We start from the raw sequence: 13141 nt of genomic DNA on the forward strand, positions 1-13141 counted from the left end.
AAAATACGCTGATTCATCAACTAAGATGAGGACTGAGAAATGACCTCAGCAATGGGAGATAAGAAATACATGCAATTTTTTCTAAGATAATCTCTAACTCCTTTTTGAAAAACTGCACATGAAAATGGTAATGAATGGCTAAAAAGACCATATGTATTACTGTATAAGGAAATAAATTGATATCCAAAGTTAATAGATTAAGTGTTCTAACATAACACAATATATATTTTCCATATTTTATGTGCTGCATAAGTAGGGTATCACTAGAAGAAAAGTACTACAGTTTTCTTCATACAAGATCCTGATGAAAATCAAAACTGTGCTTTCAAGTTTTATGCTTATTTGTAACCTGTAACCTGAAGGAGTATACTTTTTCACCAAAGATAAATAGCAAAAAAATTTATTTTCTAATCTTTAAGATTATTATTCATATTATACAGCTTTTTAGTCATGGTTTGAACACAGTCATATCAAGCAATTTTCTAGTCACAATTCTGGTACAATAAATAAAAATTGCTATTAGGGTTGTTCTGCCTGATAAATCACCTGTTAAATAGGAATACCTATTTATTTCAGATCATCTCATGATGGCATAATAGGTAAGACTACAGTGTTCATGAAAGGAGATGGGTAGGAGGCAAGCTACAGCATAACTTCAATCCTCATATGGATCAATTAGCTTCTTTTTGCTTCATAGTCACAGATAAAATGTATTCGCTAGCCACAGACTGCATAAATTGTATTTGTTACTAGCAGAACTAAAATGAAATGAGCCAAATATAGCAAATACCTATAGTCTCTGATTTTGTGTCTACAGCAGACATCAATAATTGATCAAGGTATTCGTTCCACTAAGTTTTTGGAACTCTTATTATTACAATTTTCCTAAGAGTCTCTACCAATGGACCAAAGTTAGAAAGTTATTTAAAACCCAGTGCCAGCCCTACATAGAAGGTCATCCATTTTCAGTATTATCATAGTCTTTTTTTTTTTTTTTTTTTGAGATGAGTCTCACTCTGTCTCCCAGGCTGGAGTATAGTAGCACAATCTTGGCTCACTGCAACCTTCACCTCCTGGGTTCCAGCTACTCTCCTGCCTCAGCCTCCTGGGTAGCTGGGACTACAGGTACGCACCATCATGCCCAGCTAATTTTGTACTTTTAGTAGAGATGGGGTTTCACCATGTTGGCCAGGTTGGTCTCGATCTCCCAACCTCGTGATCCACCTGCCTCGGCCTCCCAAAGTGCTGGGATTACAGGTGTGAGCCACTGCGCCAAGCCTTCTTTCGTTTTTTGGGGACAGAGTTTCACTCTTGTTGCCCAGGCTGGAGTGCAATGGCCCAATCTCAGCTCACTGCAACCTCCGTCTCCAGGGTTCAAGCGATTCTCCTGCCTCAGCCTCCCGAGTAGCTAGGATTACAGGCACCCGCCACCATGCCTGGCTAATTTTTATATTTTTAGTAGAGACAGGGTTTTACCACATTGGCCAGGCTGATCTCAAACTCCTGACCTCAGGTGATCCACCCACCTCGGCCTCCCAAAGTGCTGGTATTACAGGTGTGAGCCACCATGCCCAGTCCACAGTCATGTTTTTATATAAAGAAAAGCATGTAATCTGTCATGATAAATAATATGTTATCAACTTGCTTAGTCACATTTAAGTAAGTTACTTCAATTACAGACAAAAAAGCTGAATAAAATGTAATAAATTGTTTAATGAGTGAGTCAGCAAAAAATTAGAATAGACAGGCATCTCACAACACAACTCTACTAGTTAACACTATGTAAATACTGAAGGCCAACTTTCCAGCAGTGTGTAAGTACTGAATGCCGACTTTGAGTAAGGTACGAGGGGTACTGGAATAGAAGATTAAAAGATTAACAAGATGATGCTTTTCCTCAAGGAATTCACTATCTAAAGAGCAGAACATATTCCCAATTAACTATAATAATGATTAATATTTGTTGCGCATTTTATATGCACCAGCCATAATTCTAAGTACTCTATATATACTAACTCAGTCTTCACAATAATTATGAGATAGGTAATTATTATTATAATCCAAGTAGACTGTTATGAATATTCCCAAAGGAGTAATTAATTTTGACGATGGAGATGAGGGAAGTCTTTAAGGAGGGGTGACATTCACACATAGCATTCGTAATTTTTTTTTTTTTTCTGAGACAAGGTCTTGCTCTGTTGCACAGGCTGGAGTGCAGTAGCACCATCATAGCTCGCTGCAGACTCACTCTCCTGAGCTCAAGTAATCCTCCTCCCAAGTAGCTGGGACTACAGGCAAACACCACCATGCCCAGATAATTTTTAACATTTTTAGTAGAAACAGGGGTCTCGCTATATTGCCCAGGCTGGTCTCAAAATCCTGAACTTAAGTGATCCACCTGCCTCAGCCTCCCAAAGTGCTGGGATTATAGGCATGAGCCACAGTATCTGGCTGCATTCTTAATCTTAAATTCTTACAGGATTTTCCTGTTACAGGAAGAAGCTGTTCTCAGTGAAAAGTATTGCAATAATAAATGTTACAAAGTCATTTTTAAAATAGTATATTTGGGTGTGAATTGGATAGTAAAAGCTTTTAGATGACTTTGAATGCAACATCAAAGCATTTGGTCTTTACTAGGCAAAGAGGCATCATTAAAAGGTCTCTGATATAATGATATTCAAATAATATTTTTAGAAAGAAAACTCTCTTATCAGTGAGGAAGGTCACCTGAAGGGCAGAAATACAGGAGAAAAGGAGATCAATTAGGAGGCTATTGAGGGAGAAGAAAAGGAGAAATCAGTTAAGTAAACAGTGAAGGCCAGTCCTTGGAAAAGCAGCCTGCCTGAAAAATCATAGCTACAGGCAAAAATACAACAGCCTGGGGAAAACTCAGGCAGCACCTGCACGGATAAGTATGTAGGGTCCAGCACAAATTGCTCTTTGTATAAATGGCGGGCTCCCAGGAAAGTTTCTTCCCCCTTTCAGATATGTACACAGTAGGCTCCCTGGGAACTTGTACAGGGAGGAAAGGGACTTACCTAAAATAAACCCATAATTACACAAAGAAGAGAAGCAGTGCTTTGATGCTTGCCTGGAGATATACCCACAACTACATAGATAAGGGGGAGTTGTGCAGACAGCTTTTCAGATAAGAGAAGTTACTCAAACAGCTACAGAGGTGAGAGGAGTTTCTTATAAAAGTTTTTGAATTCAACTGTAAAAACAGCAACTCACTTGGGGTTCCCTCTCCACTGCAGAGAGCTTTCTTTTTTCACTCATTAAACTTTCACTGCAACCTCACCCTTTGCATCCACATTCCTTAATTTTCTCAGTCATGAGACAACAAACTAGGATAACACCTTAGATAATAAGACCAGTGACCCTGACCTGTTTCACTATCACAAAAGTTATAGTGTTTTTCAAATTATGGGTCGTGAGCCTAAATTAATAGGTTATGAAATCAATTTAGTGTGTTGTGATCAACATTAAAAAAAAAAAAAAAAAAGCCAGGCGTGGTGGCTCACGTCTGTAATCCCAGCACTTTGGGAGGCCGAGGTGGGCGGATCACGAGGTCAGTCAGGAGATTGAGACCATCCTGGCTAACACGAAACTAAAATTACAAAAAATATTAGCCAGGCATGGTGGCGGGTGCTTGCGGTCCTAGCTACTCGGGAGGTTGAGGCAGGAGAATGGTGTGAACCCAGGAGGCAGAGCTTGCAGTGAGCTGAGATCGCGCCACGGCACTCCAGCCTGGGCGACAGAGCGAGACTCTGTCTCAAAAAAAAAAAAAAAAAAAAAGAAAGAAAATTTTAAAAACACATAATGGAAGTGGCCAGGCGTGGTGGCTCATGACTATAATCCCAGCACTTTGGGAGGCTGAGGCGGGTGGATCACTTTAGGTCAGAAGTTCGAGACCAGCCTGGCCAACATGGTGAAACCCTGTCTCTACTAAAAATACAAAAATTAGCCAGGTGTGGCAGTGGGCACCTGTAATCCCAGCTACTCGGGAGACTGAGGCAGGAGAACTGCTTGAACCCAGGAGGCGGAGGTTGTAGTGAGCTGAGATTGCACCACTGAAATCCAGCCTGGGCAACAGAGTGAGACGCCATCTCAAAAAAAAAAGAAAAAAAATTACTGGGACCTATGCTATATAAGGGTAAATGCTGTCTTGCAAACTTTATTCATGTTTATATGTGTATGTACATATTTGATATGCATATTCATATGAATGTATAATAAATTCAGATGTAATTCTTACAATGGAAAGTAGTCAAAATGTTTGAAGAACATGACCTAAGGGGAAGATGATGAGGGTCTAAATTAAAGTTGTAACTCCTGGAAATGGAAAAGCAATACTTTATTTGAGTGCTCCTTCAAAGAGTAGAGTTAACAGGATTTAGTGATGAACTTGCATATAGGGCTTCAAGAGAGACTGTGGTAGGCTAAACAACGGCTCCCCAAAGATACCTACATTCTAATCCCTGGAACCTGTGAATGTTACCTTATATGGCAAAAAAAAAAGTACTTTTCAGATATGATTAAGGATCTTGAGAGATGGGGAGATTATCCTCAAGATCAGGGTGTGCCCTAATGCAATCACATGTATCCTCATAAGAGGGAGGCAGACAGAGATGTGACATAGAAGGAGAAGCCAATGTGACTACAGGCAGAGACTGGAGTGATGAGTCACAAGCCAAGGAATGCAGCAGCCACCAGAAGCTGGAAGAGGCTAGAAAAAGATTCTCCTCCAGCCTCCAGAGGGAGCATGGCTTGATTTTCACCAGATGAAACTGATTTCAGACTTCTGGTCTCCAGAACCATAAGAGAATACATATCCATCATTTTAAGCCATCAAATTACAGCAGCCACAGGAAACTAACACAGGGTCAGAGGCCTTGGCAACTGGGAGGGAGGCAATGTCATTAACAAGGATAAGGAGCACGGGAAAAACAGGGATGATGAATTAAAAATTAAATATAACAAGTTGGAAATACAGAAAAGACAAATCTGAACAAAGAAATATATAATTAAAAATCTGATATTATATTTAAGACATCTCAATTCTAACTCTACAAAAGCTTTTAAATGTCTTTAAAATGTTCAGAGCTCATGCTATCTCTACTTTTCTTTGGATAATCAAACTTAAGACATAGTTTATGTATTCTACTATCTGACAACAAGTATAGCTAAAACAGGTGCCAGCTTCTGGAATTACATATTGTCTCTGGAATGTTTATTAAAATAACTAGGAAATCCATGAACTATCTGTTACTGTGAATCACTTACTTAAGCCATTCAGGTTGGCAATTTTTTCAATGCAGTTTGTAGACAGTGAAAGCTTCCTTTAAAAGAACAAAGAAAAAATTTAAATTAATGTGAAAAACTTAAATGGTAAATCAGAAATTATTCCTTAACAATAGTGCCCATGAAAGATAGTATTTAAGTAATACTTCCCCACTCAATCATAGTATTTATTACTTCATTTTAAAATCATTGTTTTTCTCTGATTACATAAGTTAATAAACACTTACTGAAAATTTGAAAAAATCTTCTTGAGGGCAATTTGGTATTAACAATTTTTTTTTCTTCTTAAGACACAGTCTCACTCTATCACCTAAGCTGGAGTGCAGTAGCACCATTTCAGCTCACTGCAACTTCCACCTCCCTGGTTCAAGCAATTCTCCTGCCTCAGCCACCCAAGTAGCTGGGATTACAGGTGCCTGCTACCATGCCTGGCTAATTTTTGTATTTTTAGTGGAGATAGGGTTTCACCATGTTGGCCAAGATGGTCTTGAACTCCTGACCTCACGTGATCCACTTGCTTCGGCCTCCCAAAAGTGCTGGGATTAGAGGTGTGAGTCACCGCGCCTGGCCCTGGTATTATCAAGTTTTTTAATGCATACATTTCTTGACTCAGTTTTTCACTTATAGAAATACATCCTACTGAAATATTAATATAAATGCCAAAAGATAATGAACTAGATTATACGTATTACTGGAATAGCAGACAAATTGAAAAAATCTATAAGCACCTGTTAACTGAGGAACAGATAGTGAAATATTAAGCTGCCACTAAAACAAGGAAGATTGGGCTATAGACACCAACTTGGGAAGATGTCTATGATACATAATTTAAAAACCATCTAGCAGAACAATACTTTTTTTTTTTTTTTTTTTTTTTTTTTGAGACAGAGTCTCGCTCTGTGGCCCAGGCTGGAGTGCAGTGGCATGATCTCAGTTCACTGCAACCTCTGCCTCCTGGGTTCAAGTGATTTTCATGCCTCAGCCACCCAAGTAGCTGGGATTATGAGTGTGCAAGTCATGTAAACGACTGGCCAAATCTGTATATTTTCTAGTCACCCCCCACTCCTGAGAACTCCCAGTGATTAATGGAGTGCCTTTAAATCTAGGAATACGGTTGGGAAATAATTCTTTAATTCTTGTTAAGGCAGCCAGCACAAAGAAATTGTCAGCAAAATATGAACAGGTTGACTCGAGGTGATACACAAGGTGCTTTAGCATGAGGTACAAAACCTTCTCAAATTTGTTTGCCTTTGAGATGGCTTTATGATAAGAAGATATTTGATCACTTTGAAATCATGCCTGATGCCAAAAAAGCATGTGGTGGTGGATTTTTACGTGACACACTGTGTTCTCATCACAAAGAACAAGCTGTGTACAAAAGCTAAATATGTTTGCTCTCCCCTTTGATCCCACAGATGGATATTAGTCTAATGCATGGGTTCACAAACATGCGTCCTAGAATTACCCAAGTTGCTTACTGTAAATGCAGATTCCTAGGTTTCATCAGTAAATATTCTATTTCTATAAATTTGGGATAGGGCTGATCTCCTGCATAAAGTGCAGATGATCAAGGGATCACACTTAGACAAACACAGGGTGAAGAAATCAGAAAAAAACCCAGTGATTCTGTGGTATACTATAGCCCTGATGAGAGACACTTGTAGCCTAAAAACATGGTTACAAGGCAACATGGTATAATTGCCTCAAATTAGCCACAGAATGCTGCTAAAATACATATATTGAGAAAATAAATTAACAGAAATTACTATAGATTTGATATTTAAAGTCACAGGATATAGGATTACAAAATAAGTAGTCCAGGCGCAGTGGCTCATGCCTGTAGTCCCAGCACTTTGGAAGGCTGAGGTGGGTGGATCACTTGAGGTCAGGAGTTCGAGACCAACTCGGCCAACATGGTGAAACCCCATCTCTACTAAAAATATAAAAAAAAATTAGCCAGGTGTGGTGGCGAGCGCCTGTAGTCCCAGCTACTTGGGAGGCTGAGGCAGGAGAATTGCTTGAACCCAGAAGGCAGAGGTTCCAATGAGCCAAGATCACATCACTGCACTGCAGCCTGGGTGACAAAGAATGTCTCAAAAAAATAAAGGATAATTTGATCCCAATTAGAATTTTTTTTTTTTTTTTTTTTTTAAGTTAGAAGGCTCTACAAAAATGCTAGCACTGGTTCTCACACAGTGCTGGATTTTGGTTGATGTTAATTCCTTTTCTTTGTGCTGCTTATATTTTCCAGATGTTTTACAACGTGTTTTTATTAACTTTAAACTTTTTTTTAAGGGGTATCTCTTAGGCATGTAGTAAGAAAATACATTTCTGACTTCGTGGATAATTTTACAAGAGAAAGTAGTAGATTTTACAAGGGTCATAGTTTATTATGGTGCTCGCTTCAGCAGCACATGTACTAAACTGGAACGATAGATTAGCATGGCCCCTGCACAAGGATGACATACACATTCATGACGCATTCCGTATTTAAAAAATATATAGTTTATTGTGTTATTTAGCTTCTCCCAAAAGACTAGGAGATGTATATTTTCAAACACATTATAAAAACTGTACTAAAAATATTGTACTGTTCGGCCAGGCGCGGTGGCTCACGCCGGTAATCTCAGCACTTTGGGAGGCCAAGGTGGGCAGATCACGAGGTCAGGAGATCAAGATCATCCTGGCTAACATGGTGAAACCCTGTCTCTACTAAAAATACAAAAAATTTGCTGGGCATGGTGGCACGTGCCTGTAGTCTCAGCTACCTGGGAGGCTGAGGCAGGAGAATTGCTTAAATCCAGGAGTCATAGGTAGGAGTCATAGGTTGCAGAGAGCCGAGATCATGCCATTGCACTCCAGCCTGGGCGATAGAGCCAGACTCCATCGCAAAAAAAAAAAAAAAAAAAATTGTACTGTACTGTTCAATAGTTTCTATTAATAATCCCATAAACCAGTCATTTTTCATGTTTGGCCTTGCCAAAGGGAGAATTACACTAAGCAAACAAAAAAAAAATGAAGACCACAGAAAACAAACATATTTTCTTACTTTGTGTGTTTAAGAAAAGAAAGGGAAACCTAACAGCAATACTAGAAGGATGAAAAGAGAACTTACTCGCAATTAGCAAGCATGGACAAGGATGCATCCATCTTCTCTATAGGGGGAATCTGGGCATAAAGTTTTATCTCTTTGGCTTCAGATGGCCTCTGGCCAGTTTTCTCTTCCTATGAGAAAAATACATTTGGAAGAAATAACCCATGATTGTAATGTGGAACCAAAAGAGGCCAGAATTTCCCAAGGCTTTTCCATGTTTATTTCAAAACAATTGCTAGAATTTAGCAAACTGTTTAATAATTCTTTACCATTAGCTTATTGAAAACATTTACCTACTGACCCTGATAATCAGATTTACATGTGGCTGAATCAGATAACTATTAGGTCCCTACCAAATGAAAATGAGAAGAAAATTTAAGGCCGGGCGCGGTGGCTCAAGCCTGTAATCCCAGCACTTTGGGAGGCCCAGACGGGCGGATCACGAGGTCAGGAGATCGAGAGACGATCCCGGCTAACACGGTGAAACCCCGTCTCTACTAAAAAATACAAAAAAATAGCCGGGCGAGGTGGCGGGCGCCTGTAGTCCCAGCTACTCGGGAGGCTGAGGCAGGAGAATGGCGTAAACCCGGGAGGCGGAGCTTGCAGTGAGCTGAGATCCGGCCACTGCACTCCAGCCTGGGTGACAGAGCAAGACTCCGTCTCAAAAAAAAAAAAAAAAAAAAAAAAAGAAAATTTTAAAAAACTTTATTTTTGTGGTATTTAAAATTTGAAAAGGACACAAACAAATGCAAAGATATCCCATATTCATGGATCAGAAGAATTAATATAATTAAAATGACCATACTTCCCAATGCAAGCTACAGATTCAATGTAATTCCTATCAAAATACCAATGTCATTTTTCACAGAAATAGAAAAAAGTCCTAAAATTTATATGGAACCAAAAAAGAACACAAATAGCCCAAACAATCCTGAGCAAAAAGAACAAAATTGGATGTTATCAGACTACCTGATTTCAAAATATATTATAAGGTGAACACAACCCAAACAGCACGGTATTGGTATAAAGGCAGATACATAGACCAATAGAATGGAATGGAGAATCCAGAAATAAGTCCATGTATTTACAGCCAACTGATTTTTGACAAAGGCACCAAGAACATACATTGGGAAAAGGATACCCTCTTCAATAAATGGTGCTGGAAAAACTGGATATCCAAATGCAGATGAATGAAACTGGACCCCTTTCTCGCACCATATGCAAAAATCACCATGATGAATTAAAGACTTAAAAGTAAGACTCAAAACTATAAAGCCACTAGAAGAAAATACAGGGAAAACACTTCAGGACATTGGTCTAGGAGAAGATTTTATGGCTAAGTCCTCAAAAGCACAGGCAACAAAAACAAAAATAAACAATGGAACTAAAACTAAAAAGCTTCTGGGCAGGCGTGGTGGTGCACGCCTGTAATTCCAGCACTTCGAGAGGCCAAGATGGGTGGATCACCTGAGGTCAGGAGTTTAAGACCAGCCTGGCCGACATGGTGAAACACCATCTCTACTAAAAACATAAAAAAGTAGCCAGGCGTGGTGGTGTGCGCCTGTAATCCCAGCTACTTGGGAGGCTGAGGCAGGAGAATTGCTTGAACCTGGGAGGCAGAGGTTGCAGTGAGCTGAGATGATGCCACTGCACTCCATCCTGGGCAACAGAGCAAGACTCCATCTCAAAACATAAAAATAAAAATAAAAAGCTTCTGCACAGCAGAGGAAACAATCAACAGAGTGAAGAGAAAACCTGTTGAATGGGAGAAAATATTTGCGAACTATTCATCTGACAAGTGAACTCAACACAATAGTAAAATGACAAACAGGCACAGTGGCTCATGCCTGTAACACCAGCAATTTGGGAGGCCAAAGAAGGAGGTTTGCTTGAGCCCAAGAGTTGGAAACCAGCCTGAACAACGTAGCAAGACCTCATTTCTACAAATAATTTAAAAATCAGCCAGATGTGGTGGCACACACCACATCTTGGTGATGTGCCAATACTTTATAGTATCGGGAGGTGGAGGCTGAGGTGGGAGGATCACTTGAGCTCACTACACTGCAGCCTGGGGGGACAGAGACCCTGTCCCCAGAAAAACAAACTAACTAACCAAACAAAACTAGAAGCTCAGGAGCCATTTCCTTTGCTTTCCTATGTTTTTTATAACCCACTGCAGTGTAAGACACACAAAACTCCTTTCAAAAACTTAAATCACCACATGTCAATAATAGAAAACAGGCTGGGCACAATGGCTCATGCCTATAATCCTAGCACTTTGGGAGGTTGAGCGTGGAGGATCACTTGAGCTCAGGAGTTTGAGACCAGCCTGGGCAATATAGTGAGACCCCATCTTTACTTTAACAACATTAAATTAAAATAAAATATATTTAATAATAATGATAGAAAATATACAATCAGTTGTAAGATCTAATACGCATCCACTCAGTGTTTATTTTTATGTCATATATTTGTAGGTTAGAGGAGGAGAAATTGACACCTAGTAGATCCTCAATAAATGTTGCGGGAATCAATGAAAAAGTGAGATTGATGTCTTTGAATAATCTTAAAATAAAAAATGCATGGGCCAGGCACAGTGGCTCACGCCTGTAATCCCAGCACCATGGGAGGCTGAGGCAAGAGGATCACTTGAGCTCAGGAGTTCAAGACCAGCCTGGGCAACATAATGAGACTCTGTCTCTACAACAACAGCAACAACAACAAATTAGTCAGGGGTGGTAATGCACACCTGTAGTCCCAGCTACTCAGGTGTTTGAGCCTAGGACACTGAGGCTGCAGTGAGCTATGATTGTGACACTGCACTCCAGCCTGGGTGACAGAGCGAGACACTGTCTCAAAAAAAAAAAAAAAGTAAAAAATGTATGGCCACAATGTAATCTAGAAATAGACTCTACCAGCCAAAAAAAAAAAAAAAAAACACTAGTTATTGTAAGTAAAATAAAGTGTCAAAATCCAATTCAAGGAAAATGAAATCTGGTACTAAGTCTACTCCATATTCTTTTTTTTCTTAAGATTTTTCATTAAATATTTAACTAAACAGAAATAAATTATAAAAATACATTTAAAGTAAATGAGAAATTTATAAGCACTAAAACAAGAATTCAAGTATTTCATTATTTTATCGACTTTTGTCTATTTTCCCCAGACACCAACGCTTCTGAAAGCCTTTTTATTCAAAGCCTAGTTACAAAAGCAAAAGGTACATTATTATGCAAAAAAACTACACTAGATCTTAGTCAAAAGGCCGAGAATCGAAGCAAAAAAACTACTGATAACATAGACAAGTTTATGGGCACAGAAATTCAGGAGCCATCTCTGTACTCTATGGAAATTATGTCTACAATGCTGAATTCTAACTGTTCAAACCATATAGAATGTTATATAATACTGAAAATATAATTTATATATAATGTATGTTTTTTACAATGTAGTTTCCTTTCTACTATTGCTACTTGAGTATTTTTATTCAGTGTTTTTTTTTCAGTTGTCTATGCATGATTTACATTGTCCACATTGATTGTCTCTGTACTAACCTCCACGAGGCTAAAACCACCTTCTAAAGCCTAGATAATTCACAACCCATATGACTCCAGCATATGAAAATGATATGTAGCTTAGTGATGATACAGTTGAAAAAGAAAATGTATTAACACAGAAATTCCAGCAATTTTATAGCAATAGGTAAAATCGGCTTTTCCATATTTAAATCTTCCAGTGGTCAGATTTTTTTAATTGAAATTTTTATTATAATATTTGAAGTTTGTCCAGTTCCCCCAAGGGTAGCATTTTATGACTATAGCATAATGTAACTATAGTATTGCTATTGATACAATCCACTGATTTTATTCTGATTTTCCCAAGTTTGCTTGTGCTCATGTGCATGTATGACTGTGTGTTTGTATGTGTGTATTAAGCTTTTTTTTTTTTTTTTCTTTTTTTTTGAGACAGAGTCTCGCTCTGTCGCCCAGGCTGGAGTGCGGTGGCACGATCTCGGCTCACTGCAAGCTCCACCTCCCGGGTTCACGCCATTCTCCTGCCTCAGCCTCCGGAGTAGCTGGGACTACAGGCGCCCGCCACCGCGCTCGGCTAATTTTTTTTATTTTTTATTTTTTAGTAGAGACGGGGTTTCACCGTGTTAGCCAGGATGGTCTCGATCTCCTGACCTCGTGATCCGCTCACCTCAGCCTCCCAAAGTGCTGGAATTACAAGCGTGAGCCACCACGCCCGGCTGTATGTGTATATTAAGTTTTACACAATTTTATCATCTGTGTAGGTTCATGCATCCACCACCATAGTCAAGATAGCTGAATAGTTCCAATACCAAAAGGATCCTTTGTATTAAACAGCTGGATTTGAATAACTAACATTTTTTCTTGTACAGTTTCTAAAAGAAGGAAAAACTCATGTACTCACCCATCTCGCTAAGGCTTCTTTGATTGTTGTTGCTTTTGCCTTTTAAAAAAAAGAAAAGAAAAGAAAAGAAAAGAAGTTGTATGTATGTATGTATGTATGTATGTATGTATGTATGTATGTATTTTGAAACAGAATCTTGCTCTGTCGCCCAGGCTGGAGTGCCATGGTGTGATCTCCGCTCACTGCAACCTCTGCCTCCTGGGTTCAAGCAATTCTCCTGCCTCAGCCTCCCAAGTAGCTGGGACTACAGGTGCGTGCCACCATGCTTGACTAATTTTTTGTATTTTAGTAGAGATGGGGTTTCACCAT

At 39.2% G+C, this 13141-nt stretch overlaps 1 protein-coding gene and 1 pseudogene across 3 annotated transcripts in view; one reads left to right on the top strand and one right to left on the bottom strand.

Annotated features, from left to right (window-relative positions):
- DNAL1 (dynein axonemal light chain 1) overlaps nucleotides 1-13141 on the bottom strand; it is a 64604-nt gene that overhangs the window by 45578 nt on the left and 5885 nt on the right. For all 3 annotated transcript variants that reach the window (XM_050798895.1, XM_050798897.1, XM_050798896.1), the window contains exons 2-4: nucleotides 12833-12871; nucleotides 8420-8529; nucleotides 5287-5342 (exon numbers count right to left, since the gene is read on the bottom strand). In XM_050798895.1, coding sequence (XP_050654852.1) covers nucleotides 5287-5342; nucleotides 8420-8529; nucleotides 12833-12871 — 205 coding nt within the window. The remainder of the gene's footprint in view (nucleotides 1-5286; nucleotides 5343-8419; nucleotides 8530-12832; nucleotides 12872-13141) is intronic.
- On the top strand, nucleotides 7700-7798 carry LOC126960195 (uncharacterized; annotated as a pseudogene).

Source organism: Macaca thibetana, chromosome 7 (assembly GCF_024542745.1).
Source record: "Macaca thibetana thibetana isolate TM-01 chromosome 7, ASM2454274v1, whole genome shotgun sequence".
NCBI classification, from domain to species: Eukaryota; Metazoa; Chordata; class Mammalia; order Primates; family Cercopithecidae; genus Macaca; species Macaca thibetana.